This window comes from Vulpes lagopus, chromosome 6 (assembly GCF_018345385.1).
Source record: "Vulpes lagopus strain Blue_001 chromosome 6, ASM1834538v1, whole genome shotgun sequence".
NCBI classification, from domain to species: Eukaryota; Metazoa; Chordata; class Mammalia; order Carnivora; family Canidae; genus Vulpes; species Vulpes lagopus.
The window spans coordinates 53,211,228-53,237,802 of record NC_054829.1 but is presented as its reverse complement, the minus strand read 5'-3'; the positions used below and the strand labels follow the sequence as shown (position 1 = coordinate 53,237,802).

General features: G+C 33.6%; 1 protein-coding gene across 1 annotated transcript; it reads left to right on the top strand.

Annotated features, from left to right (window-relative positions):
• Positions 1-12,712: 12,712 nt before the first annotated feature.
• LOC121493540 (protein cereblon-like) lies at positions 12,713-14,070 on the top strand. The gene is given in 2 exon segments (XM_041759478.1): positions 12,713-13,289; positions 13,292-14,070. Coding segments are annotated over 2 exon segments (1,332 nt in total). The 3' UTR covers positions 14,047-14,070.
• Positions 14,071-26,575: the final 12,505 nt, after the last annotated feature.

Sequence of the window (26,575 nt, the reverse complement as noted above, 5' to 3'; positions counted from 1 at the left end):
ACTAATGACTCTGTCCTAGAACTCAGATCCCATCATTTCCCTATGGTGATCCTGATTTCTTTTTAGAAACTTGTTGAAACTGTGTATTCATCTTTTATAGTTCCTAGTTAAAATGAAATCCTGGGTCTGATTTTCATCACTCTTTGCCCTGAGGTTACAAGAGTTAAATGTGACTTTAATAGTGGCATGGAGGCTTTCTTTCCTGTGTGCCTTGAATTATTACTTGTCTATTCTGAATTTATATGGTTTTATGAGTTTTTTTAAACCTCTTAAAATAATCCTCTAGCTCTACAAGTCTTATAATTACAATTGCCTTCCTATGTTACAAATGATACTGTTTAGAGAAGTGGTAGTTTCTTTCCCTACTTAATACTATTGGCTAAATAGCCAAATAACAAAGCATTATTTGATGGCAAGCAGGAAATTCATTCAATGGCCCTAGAATGGAGAAAGTGAGCTCATGCTTTAAAAGGCATCTTCTCCTTGAGTAGGTCTCATGGTCAAGGTTTTATGGGGTTAGGGTAATTAAGGGACTGATGTAGAGGCCTTTCAGGGAAGGCATGAATGGCTTCTTCCAATCAGAATGCTCCTTCTTGTTTTCTCTTTTTTAAGATTTTATTTATTTATTTGTGAAACACACACACCACACACACACACGCTCACACACACAGGCAGAGACATAGGCAGAAGGAGAAGCAGGCTCCATTCAGGGAGCCCAACATGGGACTCAATCCCAGGTCTCCAGGATCACGCCCCAGCCTGAAGGTGCCGCTAAACTGCTGAGCCACCCGGGCTGCCCCTCTTGTTTTCTCTTAAATGGATGCCCTCTGATCTGTCATGGGCCTGGCAGGGGTGTTTATTATTATTATTATTAGTAGTAGTAGTTTTGTTTTTACACTTAGATGGTAATGATCCCAAGGTCATCCATAGGGTTAGCAAGTTGTATGAACTGTATTAAACTGATTGAAAACTGAGTCATAGGGGCTTCTTTGGAGCTTGTGGCTTTTGACATCCAACCTTCATTTCTAGTGGCAAGCAGCACCTGTAAGTGGAGCTAGAAAAATGGATTATTGTGACTCGTTAGGCAAGCCCCTTACAACAATCCTGCTAATGCAAAAACTAAATGATTTACCTTCTGAATACCGCTCAGTCAAATGCTGCTGCAAACAAGAACTGTTATTTTGTTTGTTTTTGTTTTTTACACCTTTCCACTTGCCACAAGCAATAATGTTCTTTTTACTATCTGACCAGTTGTTTAATTGCCAAGTTCAGAATTCATCCTGAAATTCTACTTTTCAGGGCAACCACAGTTGTAGCCTGGGTTTGTACCCTGAAAACAAGCTGGAGTAAAGGGTTTGCAAGCAGGCAGATTTCTTAGGGAAGTGGTCCCAAGGAGCAGAAGTGAGAGACTATAAAAATGAGGGAGAAAAACATAATCAAACTGTAGGTTATTGAGCTAAATACTACACTGGGAAAGAAGGGTTTGGTCCCACTGGTGCCTTTAAAGAGCCAGATAGGATGCACCTGAGAACTGACTGCCTGTGTATGTATGTGTCAACCAGTTTCATCTTGTTGCATTTTAACTCCCTTACATGATTTGCACATGAATCAGAATTTCTGAGTGGATTCCAATAGTCATCCTAGTGGAGGCTGTGATGATGACCCAGGGTAAAATGTGAGATCTGTACAACTGCTTGCCAAAACAGCTTAGATAAGTAAAGACGGATGGACCAGATGGAACACCAGAAAAGTTTTACACTATGTTGTAGCAATTCCGCCTCCGTGGTTTTACACAAGTCATCCTTTGACATATATTCACAATGATTCACATAGGATAATTTTTCATTACAGCACTGTTTGTAATATCATATAACCAACTTATATCCAAAGTCTCATTACGAGTGGCCTAAAACAGTATATAACACTGTACAGTAGATAAAATGAGTAATTTTTTTACATGTAGAATATAGTATCATGAACATAACATGGGAAAACATAGCAAAAATATTACTTATTATATAAAAGCATATACTTCGTAAAATTGCAAAAACCTAAAAGGGAAAGAAAGATACCAACTTTAGGAGAGTATTGATTGCTAGCAAAATAGAGAAGCAAAGGGATTGGGGAGGGCTGTACAGTGAGCTGCAACTGTCTGCGAAATCTTAACTGTTTAATGTGAGATTTCATTACACTTCCACATTTTTTTCTAAATTTAGACTATTTTTTAAATTAAAACAGGTTTCAAAAAGAGTTAGTAGAAAGTACTACCCTATAATCCAGCAATTGCCCTACTGGTATTTGCCAAATATACGAAAATACCAATCCAAAGGGGCACATGCACCCTGAAGTTTATAGCAGAATTATCAACAATAGCCAACTTATAGAAAAGGCCCAAGTTTCCATCTGCTGATGAATGTATAAAGAAGTTATGGTATAGATACAATGAAATATTAGTCACAAAAGGGAATGAAATCTCACCATTTGCAATTGATGTGGTTGGATAGAGAGTATTATGCTAAGAGAAATAAGTCAGTCAGAAAAAACAGATAATGTATGTTTTCACTTATATGTGGAATTCAAGAAATAAAACAGATGAACATAGAAAAGAAAAAGAGGCACACCATAAAAATGATTCTTAACTATAGAGAACAGAGTTGCTAGAGTAGAGGGTGTCAGGGGGGTAGGTTAAATGGATGCTGGGTATTAAGGAGGGCACTTGTCATGTTGAGCCCTGGATATTGTATAAGTAATGAATCACTAAAATCTACTCCTGAAACTGACATTTTACTCTATGTTAATTAGTATTTAAATAGAAACTTGAAACAATCAATCAGAAATTGAGACAATACATAGAGTCCATTATCTCAGGTGAATTCTCTATGGGGGCAAGGTTATAGGTAGAGTAACATTTTATTCTTAAGAGAGAGGTAAGCATTTTTAAGTTGAGTATACTTAAGTATTTTATTCTAAAATTTAATTCAATAAATTAAGAACATCTATAGCATAAATGATAACATATATCAATCTATAAAAATTTGTAAGAAGAAATAAGAAAATAATACAATTGTTAAATGATCAGAATACACTTACAGGAGAATTAAAAATAAAAGAAGTCTCAAATGTGTAAAATAGATTCAACTCGAATAATCAAATAAAATCAAAATTCTATGTAAACATAAACATGAAAAACTGCTAATCACTATTAAACTAAAATTTAAAAATAAAAATACTTATATGTAAATGGAAATATATGTGTACATATAAATCTCTCCAATATCTATCTATCTATCTATCTATCTATCTATCTATCTATCTATATCTATCTATCTGTATAAGTAGGGGTGTGTGTGTCTGTGTGTGTGTGTGTGTGTGTGTCCTAATATAGTTGCTTGCCAATACAAATTTTTGCCCCCCCTTGTTTTTTTTTAGTTTTATTGAAAAATAATTGACATAAATCACTATAATTTAAGGCATATAGCATGATAGTTTTGTTTATATGAATTCTGAAGTAATTGCCACTTACATGTAGCTTCTTCTAATACAGATAGAATAAAAATAAAAGAGAAAAAAGAAAAAAATTATCCTTATGATGGGAACTCTTATAATTTCTCTTAACAACTTTCCTATATATCCTACAGCAGTGTTAGCTAGAGTCATCATGTTGTATATTACATCCCTCATACTTATTTTTCTTATAACTGGAAGTTGTACCTTTTGGCCACCTTTCTGCAATTCCCCCAGTTCCACCCTCCATCTCTAATAACCACAAGTCTGATCTGTTTTTCTATGAGTTTTTTTTTTCTTTGATTCCACATTTAAGTGAGATCATATATATTTGTCTTTCTTTGACTTATTTCACTTAGCACAATGCTTTCAACATCCATCCATGAGGTTGCAGTGATGGGATTTCCTCATTTTTTGAGGCTGAGTAATATTCCTTTTTATAAGTAAACCATAGCTTTTTTATCCATTCATCCATAGATGGACACTTATATTGTATCCATGTCTCGGCTGTTTTAAATAATACTACTATGAACATGGAATGCAGATGTCTTTCCGAGTTAATGTTTTTGTTTCTTTTGAATGTATTCCCAAAAGTGGAATTCCTGTATCATATGATAACTCTATTTTTATATTTTTGAGACTATCCCATAATGATTTCTATAGTAGCTGTACTAATTTATATTCCTACCAGCAGTGTACAAGAATTTCCCTTTCTCAACCTCGATGCCAGCATTTGGTTGTTGTTGATAGCCATTCTACCAGGCATGAGTGATATGTCATTGTGGTTTGAATTTACATTTCCCTAATGACTAGTGATGTTGAGCATCTTTTCAGGTACATGTTGGTCTATCATATATCTTCTCTGGAGAAATGTCTATTCAGGTCCTTTGTCCGTATTTTGATTGGGTTATTTGGTTTTATTCTTTGTTTTTGTTTTTTTTTTTTTTTCTAGTGAGTTGTATGAGTTCTTTATGTATTTTAGTATTAACACCTTATTAGACACATGATTTACAAATATTTTCCCCATGCCATTGTTGTCTTTTTACCCTGTTGATGGTTTCTTTTACTGTGTAGGTTTTTAGTTTGATGTATTCATATCCATTTGTTCATTTTTTATGTTGTTGCTTGTGCTTCAGATGCCACATCCAAAAAAATCATTACCAAAACCCATTTCAAGGAGGTTTATTCCTCTGTTTTCTTCTTGGAGTTTCACAGTTCTAGGTCTTAGATTTAAGTCTATAATCCATTTTAGTTAATTTCTGTGAATAGTATAAGATATGGGCCCGGTTTCATCCTTTTATATGTGAATGTCCAGTTACCTCAGAATCCTTTATTGAAGAGACTGTCTTTTCTCCATTGAATATTCTTGGCTCCTTGTCAAATATTACTTGACTCCATATGCTTGAGTTTATTTTTGAGTTATTTTCCATTGGTCTATTTGTCTGTTTTTATGACAATACACTCAAATTTTAATAACTATAGCTTCATGGTATAGCCTGAGGTTAGAAAACGTAATGCCTCCTGCTTTTTTCCTCAGGATTTCCTGGACTATTTGGGATCTTTTTTGGTTCCATATAAATTGTAGGATTTTTCTACTTCTGTAAAAAATGTCATCAAATCTGATAGAAACTGTTGATTCTATAGATGGTTTTGGTACTATTGACATTTTAACATATTAAATTTTCCATTCCATGGATATGGGATATGTTTCTATTTATTTGTATCTTCTTTGATTTCTTTCATGAGTGTATTGTAATTTTCAGGGTATAGGTTTTTTCATTCTTTCAGTTAAATTCATCCCTAAGTATTTTATTGTTTTTGAGACTATCCTAAATGGGATCATGGTATCAACTTCTTTATTTTTCAGAAAACTTGTTAGTCTGTAGAACCACTAATGATTTCTGTATGTTGATTTGATGTCCTGAAACTTTATTGAATTCATTTATTAGATCTAACAGCTTTTTTAGTGAGTCTTTCATAAAAAATCATATTATCTGCAAATGGAGATAATTTTACTTTTCCCTTTCCAATTATGATTCCTTTTACTTTTTTTTCTTGCCTGATCTTTCTGGCTAAGACTTCTGATGCTATATTGAATTGGAGTGATAAGAGTGGACACCATTATCTTGTTCCTGATCTTTGAGGAAAATCTTTCAAATCTTCACCATTGAGTCAGATGTTAGCTGTGGGCTTGTTCCAAATGGTCTTTATTAAGTTGAGATGTTGTTTCTATGTCTGTCTTGCTAAGAGTTTCAATTATGAATGGAAGTTAAGTTTTGTCAAGTATTTTTTCTGCATCTATTGAGATGATTATATTTTCTTTCATTCTATTAATGTGATGTAGCACATTGATTGATTTGCATGTGCTGACCCATTCTCGCATCCAGGTATAAATCCCTCTTGATTGTGGTGAATGATTCTTTGAATGTGCTACTGAATTCAATTTGCTAGTATTTTAATGAGAATTTTTGCATTTATATTCATCAGGGATATTGACCTGTAGTTTTCTTGTAGTGTCCCTTTCTGGTTTGGGTTTCAAGACAATGCTGGTCTCATAAAATAAGTTTGGGAGTTCCCTCCTATTCAACTTTTTGGAATAGTGTGAGGACAGGTGTTAATTCATCTTTAAATTTGTGGTCAAATTCACCAGTAATGCCCTGGGCTTTTCTGTGTAGTGAGATTTTTTTTTTATTACTGATTCCATATCTTTATAGTAAGTGGTTTTCTCAGATTTTTTTTTATCCTGATTCAGTCTTGGTAAGTTGTATGTTTCTAAAAATTTTTCCTTTTCTTCTACATTGTCCAGTGTTGCTGTATGGTTGTATATATCTAGTGCAAAAAATATAAGACAAATTTGATAAAGCACGAAGAAGCTAATCATATGTTCACACAGAAAGTCCAGTTTTGGATTTCTATGAAGAAAAATACCCAAAAATGTGTTCAGCATAGTTTTTCTCATTTTTTATATTTTGTTTAGTTTTGTTTTTAACAAATGTAAAATGTTTCCTTTGATATTTTTTATATCTGATATTTGAAAAAAAAAGAATGTTGATACAATGAGTGTAGTGTATCATTTGATGACAATTGTTTTTAAAGTGTTTTAATTTAGAATATTTAATACTGTTGTATGTATCCATGGTGCAGATTGTAGCATATACATAGAATCCAGTAAATTTAAAATATGTGTGTGTGCATACACATATACAAATAGTGTTGTTAGTATACTTGATATGTATGCTTTTTGAACAACATTCTTCACTCAATGTCTGGGTTGTCCTAAGATATGTCCTATATTTTCATTTTCTTCTTAAGGCTTTTCTGTAATTTACAAATATTTACAATATGTAAATTCACCATATTCTGATTTAAAAACACATTTTGTAGAAATATAAAAAATGTACATCTGTGTTAAATTATATCATATTCTTTTATTGTAAGTAATACATAACAGGACATAATTTTTCTCTTTATGCTTTACTTCATGCTCATTCCTTCAAGATTTTATTTACTTTTTCATGAAAGACACAGAGAGAGAGGCAGAGACACAGGCAGAGGGAGGAGACTCCCTGTGAGGACTCTGATATGGGACTCAATCCTGGGACTCCAGGATCACACCCTGAGCCAAAGGCAGATGCTCAGCCACTGAGCCACCCAGGTGTCCAATGCTCATCCCTTCAAATTAGAATGTTACTTGTTATTGTGGAACTTCTACATGATTACTAGTATTTAAAACTTTAATTACTTCAATAACCTACAACAAACATACTGTGCTTTTTTTTTTTTTTTTTTTTTTTTTTTTGGTGACTGGTCATTTGGCTCTGAGAGATAGATGCTTCATGTTTAAAGGGCACATCACACTTTGTTAATAATAGACATTCAGGTATAATCCACTGTGAACTCTAGTTGGTTAATCAAGATTTTGTCAAGAAAACAAAAGCCATTCTAAGTACTTTCAGCAAGAAGGTATTTAATGCAGGAAGCTAGAGTCTCCCAGAAGCATGGATCACATGGGAAACATAAATCATTCAATCATCAATTGCAGAATTCTCTTGGAACTCTCCTTGAATGATGTCACCTACTTGTAGTATCCAGTTATTGATTAGCATGAGTTTGTCTGGAATTCTTTAAAAATTCACAATCTAAAGGTTTTTGGCAACTTTTACCATATATATAGCTTTCTTTATTTGAAAACTTTATTTGAAAACTTTGTAAATAAGGTTTTGTTTATTTTGTTTTAAATCACTTAGGAATGACTTTCATTAATGAATCTAACCCAGAAAACTGCTTTCAAGGAATTCTGAGAAACGGAATTCCCAGCCTTCTTCCCTCAGGTGTGGAAATTGGCAGAGGTGAGTTAATAATTCACAATCAGGTACACTTGAGACTAAAGTTTATAATAGCTAATATTACACTGATTGTATTTTCCAGCCATCTGAAAACAAAAGAGAAATGTAAAAATTCATTTTATTTTGTCTTCTTGAAATTCAATTTGATAGCAACTTCTCTAATTTAAGGTTAACTCATGAACAAGAACTTATGCTGTAGACAATAAATGATTTTATGTGAGAGTGATACATGTGCATAACCTGGCACTAAATAGTAAGGGAACGTCAAGAATAAAAAATAGTGGTCTCAGTATACAAAATAGACTTGCTTAAGATTTATTTCATCAAAGTAATCAATTTGTCCACAGGATACGAAATAATCTATTTGATTATTCTTTAATATTTATCCTTGCAGCAGTCTCTTAAATGTCTAATAAAATCTGTATGGATTACAAATATATAAAATATATATTAAATTATATCATAATTTTTATTGATAAAATATTGTAGACAGAATTGAAGTTTTGATCTAATCTCTTCCTTTTCTTAACAGAAGCCATATTATTTCTTTAAAAAGTATATGTATTAGCTTAGTACATATATTAATGGTTTTATTACAGTCAATTGTTTCCACAAGTAAATAATGATTTTTCCCCAGGTTATTTTTGATGACATAGGTGACTATAGTTTACTCATTTGCCCCCACTGTATAATGTCTCATTGTAAAACTATATAAAAATTTACCCATTTCCTTCTGGGATATTTGAATTGTTTCCTTTTATTTCTCTTAAAAGCAAGATTTTTTTCTTTAAATATTTATTTATTTATTTATTTATTTATTTATTTATTTATTTGAGAGAGAGAGAGAGAGAGAGAGAGAGAGAGAACATAGGGAGAGAGGGAGAGGGAAAAGCAGACTCCAAAATGAGCAGGGAATACCATGCAAGGCTCCATCCCAGTACCCTGGGGATCATGACCTGAACTGAAGATCGATTAAAAACAATGTCTTAATGCTTATCCAGGTAAATATATGTCTTCTTATTCATTTTTATAAGAATTTATCTAAAGGACCGAAGATCAGAAATTCCTTCAGATACCAGTATAATAGTTTCATCTGTTACCCCTAACCCCCACTGCCAGATCCACTGTCATTTTTACCTTTTTTCACTTTCTAATACATTTCCACTCATTTTGAGTACATATTTCAAGCATTGCTTAAATAACATTTTCATAAAAATGGAAAGTCATGTTCTTATGTAACTTGGGCACAGAGGTTAAAATAAGGATCTTTCCATCATGAAGCCTATGCCAGATGTAATGAAGGAAGTGCAGGGTACTAAAAATGATGAATACAGAAATAGAAGATAATTGATCTTAGGAGCTGGGAAAGTCTTTTACAAATAAGGTGAAGGCTGAAGGATAAATCGATGCCACCCAGGTGACAGAAAGAATGGTAGAAAATGCTTAATATACAAATAACATAATAAGAATATTAAATGCTCAAATCACTGAACCTAGTTCCATGTAGCTTAGTCTGTACAAGTATCAAGTAAAGAGGTGAAAAAAAAAAAAAAGTACCCAGTTCATTTTGGAACTCACATGCCATTTAAAAGATTTTTATTTTATCTTGAGGGCAGTGGAAAATAGGATAATATTTGAATTTTAGAATGATCATTTCAACAGATAAAGAGAGTAGTCAAGTGAGATAAAATATAGGAAAAATAAATTTTAAGAAAATCAGGTAATTTAGACAAGTACTGTGGTGCCTCAGGGAAATGGGATGTGGCTCTAGAGATGTTGCTGGATTTGATAGATATTGAGGAGATTGAATTGGCTGGTTCAGTGATTACATAATTCAGGCATTAAGGAAGGAGATCATCCATAATAATTAAGCAGAATGAGGAAGAAAAATCACATACATCATTGAGCTCAAACACACAAATTTAATGGATATATTCAGGACTATATGTAGGGCATTTAATACCCAAAGTGGATCATTTCTTAACATTTGCCCCATCTACAGGTAAACTTATTTTCAATAAAGTATCATCAGGAGTACTAGCCAGAATTCCATGATTCAGTCTTTAGTTCCTAAGCAATTAACAATAAAAAGAAACTAAGGTTCAAAGACATAATTGAATTTCATTAAAATACTGCATATATGAAAGTAAACTTGGTAATTTACCAAACAAAAATATAGTGTCCAAGGCTCATATTCTCTTTAACTGTTTTAAGTCTTAGAAGCACATGAAATCTCCATTAGTCTTATAGAATGACAGAATTGAAGTAACTCAAGGTCAGGGGTTTTGTTTGGTTGGTTTTTACAGTCTTTGCCAACTTTGAATCTACTGTTTAAAGGCTGGAATGAGGAGTACTATAGAGGTTTGAGACAAGATGAGCTCCAGATATTCCCAACCATTATGAACTTACCTTAAAAATAAACATGAATAGATGAGTCACTGTGTGTCAGGAGGCCAGCTGCATAACTGGGAGATCCCTGGATTAGTTCAATTTAGACTACAATGTACAATGTCAATGTTTATTAAAGAATATGTGATGAATTGTGTCAAATGAATTGTGTTAATCTGTAGCAATATATATATAATATATAATAGTATATACAAACATATATATATCAATACAATTTATGTATATATATACATACACATACATAAGTAGTGTGATATCTAAAATTATGTATTATATATTATGTTTATTTACACTTAGAAATACAAAATATTCAGTTGTTTAAAGGCTAGTACTAAGTCTGGTAACAATATAACAATATCTAAAGAAGTGAAAAACAAGCCTGTATCTTTTTACCTCTGCTTCTTAATAACATCCTATATTGAATCTGTTTATCAAATCACTGAGTCACTAATTTTTAAGCCTGCTCAGGGATGGGAGAAAACTTCACAAGAAACAACAAAGGGACTTAGAAGATATTTAACTTCTCAGAATGAGGGAAAAAAAAATTTTTTTTTCCACTGAATGCTTTATAGTGAGAAGCTCTAAACTGTCTTTATAAAACTGGGATGTTGGGATCCCTGGGTGGCGCAGTGGTTTGGCGCTTGCCTTTGGCCCAGGGCGCGATCCTGGAGACCCGGGATCGAGTCCCACATCGGGCTCCTGGTGCATGGGGCCTGCTTCTCCCTCTGCCTATGTCTCTGCCTCTCTCTCTCTCTCTCTCTCTGTGACTATCATAAATAAATAAAAATTAAAAAAAAAAATTTAAAAAAAAAATAAAAATAAAACTGGGATGTTTATAATTAAACAACAGTGAGTTAATTGACTATCGTGTTTAGTTCCATAATCAAGCAAAAGTGATTTTATATCATGTTTTATTTAGGGCAGAAAAAGGTCAATTATCTTTCTCTTTTTTTATAACATTTGAAGATTGATTTTCATTAAAGAATTTGTCAATAATTGTCATTTAACATAACATGGTACTTAACTGAAATCTTTGCTTATGGAATTGAGTATAACATTTATATAGTTCAGGAGAGCCTGGGTGGTTCAATTGGTTAAGCATCCGATTCTTTTTTTTTTTTTTTAATTTTTTTAAGATTTTAGTTATTTACTTGAGAGAGAGAGAGAGCAAGGGAAGGGGCAGAAGAAGAGGGAGAGAATCTCAAGCCAACTCCCCACTGAGCAGGGAGTCTAACATGGGGCTCAGTCTCATGACCTTGAGATAAACCTGAGCCAAAATCAAGAGTTGAAGGCTTAACCAAATTAGCCACCCAGGCATCCCAAGCATCTGACTCTTGACCTCAGCTCAGATCTCAATCTTAGGATAGTGAGTTCAAGCCCTCCATCAAGCTCTAGGATGGACATGAAGTCTACTTAAAAAATATATATATATTATAAAGCTCAAGTATATACCATTTTGAAATTTTCAGGCAATTGAAAGAGTACACGAAGAGAAAATTAAGGACATATGTGATAGAATAATGACAAAAATAAAATTACTTTTCAAATTGTACTTTTAATAAAAAACTTTATAACAAATATTGTGGCTTCCATCTCCTCCCATCAGATATAGCTGTATAGGTAGGTTTTACTGTCAATAAAGTAAGTTTCTACAAGTCAGATAATCTAGGTTCAAATTTTTCTTCTATAAAATTCTGAGTAGTATAACCAGAGCAAATCATTAAACTTCTGTATGTCTTAGTCTGAAATAATATATTTCCACTTTATAGGATTATTTGGATTATAAAATCCACTTCAAATCCACTAGTCTAGCTAGTCCAGCTTCAGCTTTCCAAAGTTTTAATTCTGTCTCTCCCTCCATCTTTGAAGAACGTAACAGCTCCCCACAGTTGCTTTGTGACTAATATTTAACCCCCAAATAAGTTTCTTTTATCATGCTAATACTTTTGGGAATATTTTCTTCATTACTGTTTCTCAAGCTAAATCATTTTAATTATATTGTCATTATCCTTCCAGATATTTAACAGATAATGCTTTAGTTTTTAAATGCACCACTTAAGAAAAATGTATGTCTTAGAAAACATAAACTAACAAATCAAATTTTGATTGATTTTATTAAAACTCAACAATTTATTCCATAAATGCACTTAGAATATATTCATTATAATTCTACTGAATACTACCTGATTTATCTACCTAATTTTCTATCTTTTATTAATAATGTATTTTCCCTTAAGATATTTGACTTTTTATATGTAACCGCCAAAAAATGAAAGTGAGCACATCATGTGTTTATGATTAGAAATTCAATATTTTTATCATAAAATATGTATGGAAAATTCAAACAAAAATGCATCTTATGAATTTGAGTCTACAACAAATAATATCAGCATGCATTTTGTAAAAAAAAATATGATGCTTTAAGCAGTTATTCAAATAAAATATAGTGAGACATGGCCGGCGAGAGAGACCCTCAGGACGCTGCCCACAACATGGGCAACCACCTGCCGCTCCTACCTGCAGAGAGTGAGGAAGAAGATGAAATTGAAATGGAAGTCGAAGACCAGGATAGCTAAGAAGCCAAAAAACCAAATGTCATAAATTTTGACACCAGTCTGCCAACATCACATACATATCTGGGCGCTGATATGGAAGAATTTCATGGCAGGACTTTGCATGGCAACAACAGCTGTCAGGTTATTCCAGTCCTGCCACAGGTGATGATGATCCTGATTTTTGGGCAGACCTTACCTCTTCAGCTCTTTCGTCCTCAGGAAGTCAGTATGGTGTGGAATTTAATTCAGAAAGGCAGAACCTTTGCAGTTCTTGTATACAGTAATATACAGGAGAGGGAAGCACAGTTTGGAACAACTGCAAAGATATATGCCTATCGAGAAGAACAAGATTTCAGAATTGAGATAGTGAGAGTGAAAACAATTGGAAGACAAAGGTTCAAAGTCCTTGAACTAAGAACACAGTCAGATGGAATCCAGCAAGCTAAAGTGCAAATTCTTCCTGAATGTGTGTTGCCTTAACCATGTCTGCAGTTCAGTTAGAATCCCTCAATAAGTGCCAGATATTTCCCTCAAAACCTATCTCATGGGAAGACCAGTATTCATATAAATGGTGGCAGAAATACCAGAAGAGAAAGTTTCATTGTGCAAATTTGACTTCATGGCCTCGCTGGCTGTATTCCTTATATGAGGATGAAACTTTAATGGATAGAATCAAGAAACAGCTACGTGAATGGGACGAAAATCTAAAAGATGAGTCTCTTCCTTCAAATCCAATAGATTTTTCTTACAGAGTAGCTGCTTGTCTTCCTATTGATGATTTATTAAGGATTCAGCTCCTTAAAATTGGTAGTGCCATCCAACGACTTTGCTGTGAACTAGATATTATGAATAAATGTACATCTCTTTGCTGTAAACAATGTCAAGAAACAGAAATAACAACCAAAAATGAAATATTCAGTTTATCCTTATGTGGACCGATAGCAGCTTATGTGAATCCTCATGGATACGTGCATGAGACACTTACCGTGTATAAAGCCTGCAACTTGAATCTGATAGGCCAGCCTTCTACAGAGCACAGCTGGTTTCCTGGGTATGCTTGGACTATCGCCCAGTGTAAGATCTGTGCAAGCCATATTGGATAGAAATTTACAGCCACCAAAAAAGACACATCACCTCAAAAATTTTGGGGTTTGACTCGATCTGCTCTGTTGCCCACAATCCCAGACACTGAAGATGAGATAAGCCCTGACAAAGTAATACTTTGCTTATAAACAAATATGATAGAGATAAAGTTATTTATCAAATTGGTCTTGTAAAATCAGATCTGCTTCAGAAATTATTGCTTTTGATGCATACCTAAGTAAAAAGCAACATTACATGGCAGGTTACAGTTTCTTAGTCAAATGGAATTTGAAGATTTAAACTAAAATATACTATTGAAAAGGATGAAAAGCAGTCTAGAAAATTGGGTTTTTAGGAATATCTACCCTTAGCATCTTGGTACCATTATACTCTGGCTTGCTAGAATGACACTGGTAGGGCAGGAAGACCTCTCTGAGATGGAGGAGATAGTTTCCTGCACAAAACATATTTGTAATTCCTCTAATGCAAGATTAATCATTTGCTCCTGATACATGGAACCAACCTCTAAAGGGCACAAGTTCCCAAAGCTAGGGTGCCAAGTACATGTTCCTCTTGAAAGAGGCAAAGAAAGGGTTTAATTTTCTTGAGTTTCTCTCATACTGATTTGTAAATTTTCAAAATATCAAAAAGTTAAAATATGCAAAAAAAACAAATAAAATATAGTGTCAAGGAACTTTAACATATATTTACAAAGATAATGAGAGATGTAAAAGATTGTAATCCTTCATATAAAAGTAGGAAGTATCAATCTTCCCACTGATACTAGTTTTAAAGATCTTTACATATATTTGAGAGTTTTTCGAAAGCTGAAGCATTTTACATCATATATTGTATAATGAAGTGGTAATAATATAAGATTTGCTTTCCCAATGTGATGTCAAAAGAGCTGTAATTATTGCCAATTCAATTTATAAATGTCTAATTGCAGGAATAAATAATTAACAACAAACCAGAACTAACAAGTTGTGATTATAACATAAATGATCATCTTCCAGTTTGTCAAATAAATGAATGTGTTTTGGAGATAGAGACAACTATAATAAATAAGTCAATCTGTAGTGTCATTTAAGAGTGAGTAAATATATTCATCTTTTGACATTTTAAATACATAATGATTTTTGCATATAACTGCAAGTGACTGTAATTTATTCCCAGTTTGTCCTCTTATAGTGTCGCATTTGTAACACTGCAGTTAAGACTATGTCAGCACTTTCATTATAAAATCCATATTTTAAGCCATTATATGTGATAACAATTATTTTCATAATGAATTTTGGATGGATTGTAAAAGCTCTTCCTAGGAGATATTTTAAATAAATTTTAAAGGCTGATTTTTTTTATAAGAAGAGTATATCTGACTTTAAGTAGGGTGTGTACTAATAATTATAGGATATTGATGGTTCTGATTTAACTTAATTTCTGACTTTTAATTAGTATTTCTGGTAAATGAAAAAAAAGTAGGTGTTATTAAAATAACTTCACCTTGGGGCGCCTGGGTACCTCAGTTGTTTGAGTGTCTACCTTCAGCTCAGGTCATGATACCAGAGTCCCAGGATTGAGCCCCACACTGGGCTCCCTGCTCACAGGGATCCTGGTTCTCCCTCTCCTCCCTGCTTGTGCTCCCTCTTGCTATTTCTTGTCTCTCTCTCTCTCAAATAAATAAACAAAATCTTAAAAGTAGAATAACTTCACTTTTCATTAAAAATAAATAAGTATTACATTAGTTCTATAAATATATATATTTAGACTTAGGCAACAATCTTTGATACACTACTATGCCCTTTGAAAGTTGTTTCCAAGTTTTACAAAAAGAGATAGATAGGCAGAAAAATATGTATGAAATTGTTTGATAACTTTGAATTTGCAAAATCAACTTTAACCAACATTATTAGTTGATAATTAGCTATGTAGATAAACAAAGCTAACTAAAATGCTTCCTACCACACTTTTGTATTTCAACAGCTTACATTTTAAACAAGCCAAAAAATGTGATAGTAATAAATTAATAAATTTCAATACTAATATTGAAAAAATATCTTCTTCATGGTCAAGTTCAATGTAAGACTACTAGCAGAATAGAAGTAAAAGTAAAACTATTAAAATATTATTTCAACATAATGTTTTGTAGGTAATAAAAATTTCATATTTGTTTTAGGTAAAAGTCTATAGTAAAGTCCACAATTACAAATCTGTAAGAATTATATTAAAATTCAAAATTACATTATTTTACTAATTCAATCATCAATATTTTTTACTAGTCATAGAGCTTCTGAAATTTTTTTATTAAAAAGATAAAATTTTGTAATAATTTTGTTATAAAATTTGGAAATTTTATGATGCAAATTATCCCTCAAAAATAATTTTTTAAAAGAAATTCAGCAAGTATATAATCTTTGGAATTACTTGATAAACGTCTGTTAGCATTTGTGTTCATAGTAAAATTTCTAAATTGAGTAACTTTTTTAAGTAAAAAAGTGTGTCAATCATATCTCTTGTTATAAAATATATAAAAATAATTACAACTATATTTTTAATACCTAAGTAAATCTTTAAAGTAGTAAAAAATATTAAATTACTCATATTCCTGTAAAATTTTGTATACACTTTTCTGAAAATGTGTAAATGTGTGCTAGATATTTAAATATCTTGCTCTTTCCTTGATCACTTTTGAAATAACTAAAATAATATAAAAGATAAAAGTTGTATCAAACCTTCAAGGTTTAGAGTAACATGATCATTAGAACAGATACATAAAGGACTGCTACTGTAATGAAAATATTTGTGTTGGGTTTGAAAAAGTTCCGAGAATTTGGTGATTACTTTTGTGATGAAATGCAAAAGAAGTGGAAATAAAGTAGGTTAAAGAGTCTGCCCAATCAAGCTAAGTATCTATCTGGGATAGATATTGTTGAGTGTGAGAGGCCTTTGGGACAAGTAGGAGCCTATGCTAGATTCCTCCTTTCACTCCAGCTACACTACTGGAGACATTAAAGAGCACTGGGAAGAGGCTAACACTTCCAATCCAGATTAAGTAAAAGGGACCAGATTAACGTTCCGAGATGAAACCGTTAAAAATAAGGAAATATATGTAGGAAAGTAATGGCACTTAAGACCTTAGACATCAGGCAATAAAAGAGATTGTGAAATACGAGGAACAAACAAGGAGTGTACTATAATTGGCTTAGCATATGACTTGGAGAAACGTTACAGGCTATGGTCCAGGGAGGTAAACACAGCATGAGCCCAGCTATCACCCTGAGCCGAGATTCCAGGGAAGTAAAGGTTTATAGCATTTGTAGGGCAGATTAAAAGAAAAGAAGAATGATGTGGATAAAGAGGATTCCAGAGATCTCTACAGGGTCATGTTTGAGTATTTAGGTGAGTCTTGGTCATAGCATGCAGGGGAAGAAAATACCTGAGTCTAAGGAAAGAGTCAAAATAGGAATAGAGGTACAGTGGTTGCCAGGAGCTCATATCTGGCCTGCAAAATGCCTGTTCCCAAAAGCCAGATAGGAAACCCTCAGAATTCAGGAAATGCCAGTTAGAATGGTAAGATTCTTGCCTTAATTGTGGGGAAAAAAATTAACATTAATATGAACGCAATTCTTCCCCTCCAAACAAAGCAAAACAGAACAAAACACCAGAAGCAGCAGCAGTTTAAAGAAAAACATAATAGATTACACTGTTTCTAGATACCCTATTTCCTAGAACAGATTTTTGTTCTTTTTTTTTTTTTATTTTTGTTCTTTTTAAAAAGATTCTATTTATTTATTCATGAGAGACACCAGTAGAGAGGCAGAGACATAGGCAGAGGGAGGAGAAGCAGGCTCCATGCAGGGAGCCCGATGCAGAACTTGATCCTGGACTCTGGGATCACGCCCTGAGCCAAAGGCAGACGCTCAAACACTGAGCCACCCAGGAGTCCCTAGAATAGAGTTTTAAAGGATGTTAGAGGAAGACAATGCAGTACTCCACAAGATGAAAATCACAGTCTGATATCTAATCCGATATTACCAGTCATGCAAAGAAGGAAGGGAAATACAATTCATAATGAGAAAAATCAAATAAAACTGACCCCCAACTGACAGATTTTATAACTAGTAGAAAAGACACCAAAGTAGTCAGTATGATTGTATTCTATATGTTCAATTAGCTAAAGCAAGTGTTAGCAAACTTTACTTATTTATTTGTAAAAAGCCAGACAGTAAATAATAATAAAAAAAATAGGTTTTGTGAAACCTATAGTTTCTGGTATAACAGCAGTGTAAAAACAGCCATTAATAATATGTAAATAAACGAATGTGGCTATGTTTTAGCATAAGATTATTTACAAAACTGTCCAAATTTAGCCCATGGACTGCAATTTACTGACTCCTGAGGCAGAAGAAATAATTAATATTGAAGAAGATATTACAGAAGAAAATATCACTGAACAAATCAGTAGAAAGTATTCAAACACAGAGACCAATAGACACAACAGAAGTTATCCAAAATGAAACATAGAAACTTTTTTGAAAATCATTAGTGAACTGGGGCAAAGTTTCAAGTAACCAAATAACTGTAATTGGAGTCCTCCAAGGAGGTGAAAGCAATAGACTAACAAAAATAGTTTTCCTTCAACACTTTAAATCTTTCGCTCTATCCTCCTCTCTTCCCATGGTTTCTTAAGAGATTCCCAATGTAATTCTGATTTCTGCTCCTCTGTAAAGGAAGTATTCCCCCCAAGCCTGACATATTTAAAGATTTTCTACATGTCTTTAATTTTCTGTAGTTTCAGTGTGGAAATATTCATGTTTACCGGTTGGGTGTTCTCAGAATTTCCTATATCAGTGGTTTGGTATCATTAATTTTAAAAAAGTTCTGTCATTATCTCTTCCTTTTTTCTTCTCCTCTGGTATTCCAAATATGTGGATATCTTTAATAATTTTCTCATAGTTCTTGGTTATTTTCTTCCACCTTTTCATTCTTTTTTCCCCTTGCATTCCAATTATGTTTCTTTTTTTTAAAAAGATGTCATTTATTTATACATGAGAGAAAAAGGGAGTCAGTGACACAGGCAGAAGGAGAAGCAGGCTCCATGCAGGGACCCCAATGTGGCACTCGATCTCGGGACTCCAGGATCATGCCCTGGGCCAAAGGGAGGTACCAAACTGCTGAACCACTCAGGCATCCCTATAAGATTCTGTTGACATGTCTTTAAACTCCTTGTTTGTTTTTTTTTCCTTTGTATTCTCTGTTATATTGATGATCCCATTTAAAGGCATCATTTCTTTTCTGATGTGTTTGATTGCTTGCACTTCCTTTTGATTCTATCTTAGAGTTTAAATCTCTCTGCTTACATTATCCATATGTTCTTTCATGCTGTCCAGTCTAATAATTCCAACACCTTTGCCATATCTGAGTCTGTTTCTCATGTTTTCTCTATCTCTTTAAGCTGTGTTTCTTATCTTTTAGTATGTTTTTGGTAGTGGCTTCATAGTTTGTTATTGTTGAAAGCCTGCTATGGACTAAATTGTGTCAACTCAAAAACTATATTTTGAAGCCCTAATCCTCAATACAATTGTATTTGGAGATAGGACCTCAATGAGGTGATAAGGTTTAGATGATGTCCTAAAGTTGTGGCCCCAATCCAGCAGCACTGGTGTCCTTATAGAAAGAGGAAGACACCAGAATTTTCTCCCTTCACCATGTGAAGAAAAGCTCAAAGATGTCTGCCTGCAAACAAGAAAGATCTCACCTGAAACCAAATTAGCTTGATTCTTCATCATGGACCTTCTGGCCTCCAGAATTATGAGAAAATACATTTCTGTTGTTAAAGTTTCCCACTCTGTGCTATCTTCTTAGGAAAGCATGAGCTGACGGACGAAACTGCACATAATATACTGGGTAAAAGTAATCAAGTTAAATAGGCCTTTATTGTGAGTTTTTTTGCGTGTGTGTTTCTAATCAGGAGTTAGGCTCTTTTTACTGTTTGTTGTAGCTGCAAGTGCCAGAGACTAAAATGCCCTTTAGTGTTCTTTGTTTGTCTCCTGTGTTGTCTCCTGTTTGTCTCTGCAGAGAGTTCTGTTTAAGTGAGGTCTGAGATGCGCAGTACTTGTGGTTGTACTCCCTGTATAAGAAGGTAAGGTTTGGGGAAAGCGGAAGGATCTTATAATCCTAGCAGGAGTCCTCAATGTTTTAGTGCCTCTGTACTCCTGGAGTGTGACTTTCACAAGTGTTTCTCAGATTTGTTCCCCCACCTTAGGTGAGACAGGAAGGCTAGAAGGGACTGCAGTGAGAGGTTTGTTTCCCAAAGTCCATTATACTTGCAAATCCCCATTCAGTTAGACACTGGGAAAATAAGTTCCTTTGAGGAAAGCCATGTTAAGATGTATAGAATGTTCTAGACATATTTAAAGATAGCTCCTTTTCTTCCTCCATGGGAAGCACAAGGAGATTTTATTTTCTTTTTCATTTCTGATCTTTGCTGTAAAACCTTATAGGGTTTCTGAAGGTAAAATTCACAAATTCATGGATGCCCCTCTCCTAATTTTAAGAACTACTGGAATTTTTAAACTCTCAATCTTATCCACATTGAACTGCCAGCAATTCTTCAGTTGTCTAAGTTTTGTGAGCCATATAGTTTACATACAACATAGCCATTGTAACTGTGGTGTGAAACAACCATTGAATAGTTTGTAAATAGGTGGATGTAGCAGTGTTTCCATATACTAGTTCCAGTGAAAGTTTCTATCCCTGGGCTTGTTTTCCAGCAAGCTATGATTCTGTCTCTGCCTCTCTCTCTGATTTTCAGCACAACAGTTTGTCCTGTGACCTCAGTACTTGTGGATCTAAGAAGAGTTGCTGCTTTTCATTTTGTTTAGCTTTTGTTTTTGTGTGAAGACTGGAGTGATAACTTCCAAGCCTCTTTCAGTTGGACTGAAAAGTGGAAGTCTCAAAATATGGCCAGTGTTTACAAGGAAGTGACAAATGTTTACAAAACTGATGAAAACTATAAATTCACAGATCCAGGAAACAAACCTCAAGGAAAAGACACATGAAGAAAACCGCCCAAAGCAAATTGTATTAGTTTCTAAGGACTGCTGTAACAAATTACTACAGATTTAGTGGCTTCAACAAGACATTTATTTTCTCACAGTTTGAAAGGCTAGAAATCTGAGATTGAGGTGTTAGTAGGATTTGTTCCTTCCAAGGGCTATAAGGGAAGAATCTGCTTCAGGCTTGAGAAGGATCATCTTTTCCCTGAGTTTTCACATTGTCTTCCTTCTGTACGTGTCTGGTTCCCACTTTTGTCTTCTTATAAGGACACCAGTAATACTGGATTAGGGTCTACATAGATGACCTTGTTTATTTTAATTACCCCTTTAAAGACCCCATCTCTAAATAAGCTCATCTCTAAATAGCTCATCTGAACCACCAGGAACTAGGACTTCAGCATATGAACTTCTGGAGAGAGGGGACACAATTCAGCCCCTAGTACACAACATAATCTTTTTTTTTTTTTTTTTTTAGAAACCAGCAATAAGAAGAAAGTCTTAAGATCAGCCAGATTTCAAAAGAACACATTGTATACAAAGGAACAAAGGTAAAAAATAATAGTAGACTTCTTATCCAGTTTGATGCAAGAGGAATATGAAGACGCCCAAACACCAGGTCAGTTTTGTCTACAGGACATTTACTGAATTCTAGGAACTACACTTGATGCAGGGGAGCTATGCTATGTGTTTTAAAGACCCAAAGGGAGAAAAAAAGGAAAAAAAAAAAAAACCTCTCATAATTTCTCAATATTTAGAAGTCAGATAAATTGTATATTGAAGGTGACCTGCTTCAATCTTTCAGCCGGTCTTTCTAACAAAGAGATTTGCCAGATTTTAAAGCTGTGAGGTGGAAAGGGCAGGAGGGGGAGTATAAAATGAAGATGAAGGGATTTACTCAAAACTCACACAGGACAAAACTGAATCTCCCACAGTATTCAGTTTCTCAATTTAAAGTCCATATATATATTTTTTTACTCCTAAGTTTTGCAAACTCCCAAGGATAGGGATAGAAGATATACTTCTCCTTAAAGCCACAGAAGGGAGAACTTTAGAGCAAGGAAGGAAAAAAAAATGTGATGGGAGGAGGTATCTTATCTCTAAGCCTTTGGTAAGAAAAGGTTTTATACCTCCCTAAAAGAGCCTGACACACAGAAATCTTCCAAAGCCCAATAAAATGTTTAATTTGCATTCAGTGTACCTGGAAATGTCTTCTAGATCCTCTTGACCCCAACTTATTTGTGTAAGAGTTCCCTGTCAGAATTAGCTCCCAAATTTGTTGGTTAGGAAAATAATGCAATTAACACTCCAGGGGACCTACACAGAGAACAGCTTTATCTCTCAAAACAAGGATAAACATTTTATGTTTTGATAAACATAGATAATTAGAAAGTGTTCATGTTTTCTAGCACTTATAATTTTGCTCTGGTTAGATACTAATAGCTTGATTTTTGTAGGTATTAAGATACCATAAAATAAAAGCTCATTTATACTCAGTCACAGATTTAATGTAAAGAAAGTCAAGCTGAGTATCTATTAATGGGATTAACAGATAATGAAACATATTAAAGGAATATAAGATGCAAAATGTAGTAAAATTTAACAGGTTAGGAAATTCTGACTAAAGCATAAAAGAACTTTTTGAAGCTTACCAGATAAGCAATCAGGTTTTTTTTCACCTTGATTAAACATTTAGTTAATGAACTAAAATAGAGTAATAGACTGCTGGGGACCAAATTAAAATAAAAGTGAAAGAATTATTAGGCAACTTTGAGAGAAATTATAAAACAAAGAGGACAAGGAGAAGAGACTTGGAAGATGGATCAGATCTATAATGCAAATAATAGGAATTCTAGAAATAAAAAAAAATAAATGATGAAAAACAGTTGAGATCAATAGGATATTTATCTGAGCCAAAAAGGGACCTAAGTTGCATACTTTATAGGTCCATTAATTCCTAAGGAAAATTATTAAAATTATACACACCCTATATGTAGATAAATATCTTAATGATAGTCCTCATTTCACAATTAAAAAAAAAACTTAAATTTTCCAGAGGAAACAAAAGATATTTTTATAATAAAATCATATTGAATTTGGCTTTTCATTTTCAATAATGTGAATACATTCTTATATGATATAAAACACAGTGAAATAAAGGGATTGGACCCTGAAATCTATACCCAACCAGGATAGAATTTTTCTGTCATGGCAAGAAGACAAAAAGAAAAGAAAAACAACAACAACAACAAAAAATGGAGGTATATATGAATACTCAGAGTATTCCTCTCATATAGTGTAATGTATTTGAGAAAAATATGTGTTCTAAGCATAATTACCTTTAAAAGAGGCATTTTATTAGGGATTAAGGTTTATTTTTGAAATGTTCCTGACAGTTAAAATACATATGTTCTATTATGTCTATTATCAGAAATATTAATCAGGGCAGCCTCGGGTGGCTCAGCGGTTTAGCGCCTGCCTTCAGCCCAGGGCCTGATGCTAGAGACCCAGGATTGAGTCCCACGTTGGGCTCCCTGCATGGAGCCTGCTTCTCCCTCTGCCTGTGTCCCTGCCTCTCTCTCTCTCTCTCTCTCTCTCTCTCTTTCTTTCTCTCTCTCTCTCTCTCTCTCTCTCTCTGTGTGTGTCTCATGAATAAATAAAAATCTTAAAAAAATATATATTAATCAGAGTAAGTGGTAACACAAGGAGTCAAATTGTCAAATCCAATTGCCAAGGATCATATACATTATACTGAAATGATTTGAAGGATACTGATGATTTAAAGAATACAGGGAATTACAAGACACAGAGTAACCATTCTTTCCAGGAGGAATCCAGGACATCGCACAAAGCTTTCCATAAATCCTTTCTCTCCATAAGTAGAATACCTTCTACTTTGGATTTAGTATATAAAATCCATTCAAACCAATTCACATGGAGACTTTACTTATAAAGACTGTGCCATTTCACTAATGGATTGTTTTCATTTTATCTTCCACTATCAATTCACTTTATATGATTATCCTTTATTATTCATCCAGACATCATAAATTCCATAAAAATTAAAGTAGTTAGGGTAGTCTTGTGTTTTGTTTTTTACAATAAATGGCCCAGGTTTAAAAAAATTCATAGGTAATGAAAATTCATTAGCTGTCTTTTAGTATGTATCAAAAGTATTTTCAAGAGTTTTTGTATGCTAGTGTTACTTTCCAGCCACTCCTGATCAAGAAAAAGACCTTCTCCTTTTCCTTGCTATGGCAGAATATTAAACAAAAAGTAGGAACAAAAAGGAATACACCAAAACTCAAAAATGGCAGTAAAAGAAGGAAAATGACAAAAAGAAAGAAAAATATAAATGCATAATAGTAAACTGTAAAATATGATTAACCATTTCTTTAGTGTAATAAATAAGAATGTGATGAATTCCCCACGGAAATAGTAAAAAAAAGTCTGTATATAGTACAAGTAGAAAAAATTAAGAATCAAGATTATGCAAACAAAACTTAACTGTATGAATATATAAATATGCATATGAACTGATAAAGTTTATTTTATATAAATTTAAGTTGATATTTAAGTTTCATTCTTACAAACAGTATAAGACAAAACAGGTCTCAAAAATTTCAAGGAATTAGGAATATCAACAAAAACATGCTTTTTAAAAATATATAGTGTAGCTAAATTAGAAATACATATGTAAATATATACATTAAATGTGTTTGAATTATTTTTTATTACTTTTTTTGTAGTTTCAAGTTTTTATTTAAATGCCTGTTAGTTAAGGACACGTGGGTGGCTCAGTGGGTTGAGCATCTAACTCTTAGATCTATCTCTGAGTTTCAGCTCAGGTCATGATCTCATAGCCATGACATTCAGCCCCCTATTGGGGTCCATGCTCAGTGAGGAGTCAGCTTGAAGATTCTCTCCCTCTGCCCCTTCCTGAATTCGCTCTTTCTCTCAAATAAATAAAATAAATATTTTTAAAAATAAATATAAACTCCAGCCAGTTAACATCCAGTGTAATTTGGGTTTCAGGCACAGAATTTAGTGATCCATCACTTACATATAGTACCCAGTGTTCAACACGAGTGCCCTCCTTAATACCCATCAACTATTTATCACATCCCACTCTCATCCCTCCTCCAGTAACTCTCAGTTTGTTCTCTATGGTTAAGAGTCTGTTTTATGGTTTGCCTCTCTCTTTTTATAACCCCCCCTATGTTCACCTGTTTTGTTTCTTAAATTCCACATGCCACTGAAATCATATGGTATTTGTCTTTCTCTGACAGACTTATTTCACTTAGCATACATAATACTCTTTAGCTCCATCCACATTGTTGTAAATGGAAAGATTTCATTCATTTTAATGGCTGAGTAATATTCCATTATGTATATACACTTCTTCTTTATTCATTCATCAGTTGATGGGCATTTAGACTCTTTCCATTATTTGGCTATTGTTGATAATGCTGCTGTAAACATCAGGAGGCATGTACCCCTTTGAATCAGTATTTGTGTATCCTTTGGATAGACACATAGTAGTGTAATTGTTGGATCATATGGTAGTTCTATTTTTAACTTTCTGAGGAACCTCCTTACTGTTTTCCAGAGTGGCTGCATCAGTTTGCATTCCCACAACAGGTGGGAACAGGTTTCCCCTTTCTCCACATCTGGGCCAACATCTGTTGTTTCCTGTGTTGTTAATTTTAGCCATTCTGACAGGTGTGAGGTGATATCTCATTGCAGTTTTGATTTGTATTACCCTGATGATGAGTGAATATTGAGCATCTTTTCATGTGTCTATTAGCCATCTGGATGTCTTCTTTGGAAACATGTCTATTCTGTCTTTTATCCATTTCTTAACTGGATTATTTGTTTTTTGAGTGATGAGTTTTATAAATTTTAGGTTCTAACCCTTTATTAGTCATGTCATTTGCAAATATCATCTCCCATTCTGAAGGCTGCCTTTTCATTTTGTTAGTTGCTTCTTTTACTGTGCAGAAGCTTTTTATCTTAATGAAGTCCTAACAGTTCATTTTTTTCCTTTTGTTTCCCTTGCCTCATCTCTAGTAAGAAGTTGCTATGGCTGAAATCAAAGAGATTATGACATGTGTTCTCCTCTTGGATTTGTATGGCTCTAAGTCTCATATTTAGGTCTTTCACCATTTTAAATTTATTTTTGTGTATGCGTAAGAAAGTGGTCCAGTTTCATTGTTCTGCATGTAACTGTCCAGTTTTCCCAACACCACTTGTTAAAGAGACTATTCCTCCTCCCCCAATGGATATTCTTTCCTGCTTTCTCAAAGATTAGTTGACCATACGGTAGTGGGTACATTTCTGTTTTTGTTTGTTTGTTTGTTTGTTTTCTATTCTGTTACATTGATCTCTGTGTCTGTTTTTGTGCCAGTACCATACTGTCTTGACCACAGCCCTGTAATGTAACTTGAAATCCAGAAATGTGATGCCTACAGCTTTGCTTTTCTTTTTCAAGATTGCTTTGGCTATTCAGAGTCTTTTGTGGTTCCATATAAATTTTAGGATTGTTTGTTCTAGTTCTGTGAAAAGTGCTGTTGGTATTTTGATAAGGATTGCTTTGGGTAGTATAGAAATTTTAACAATATTC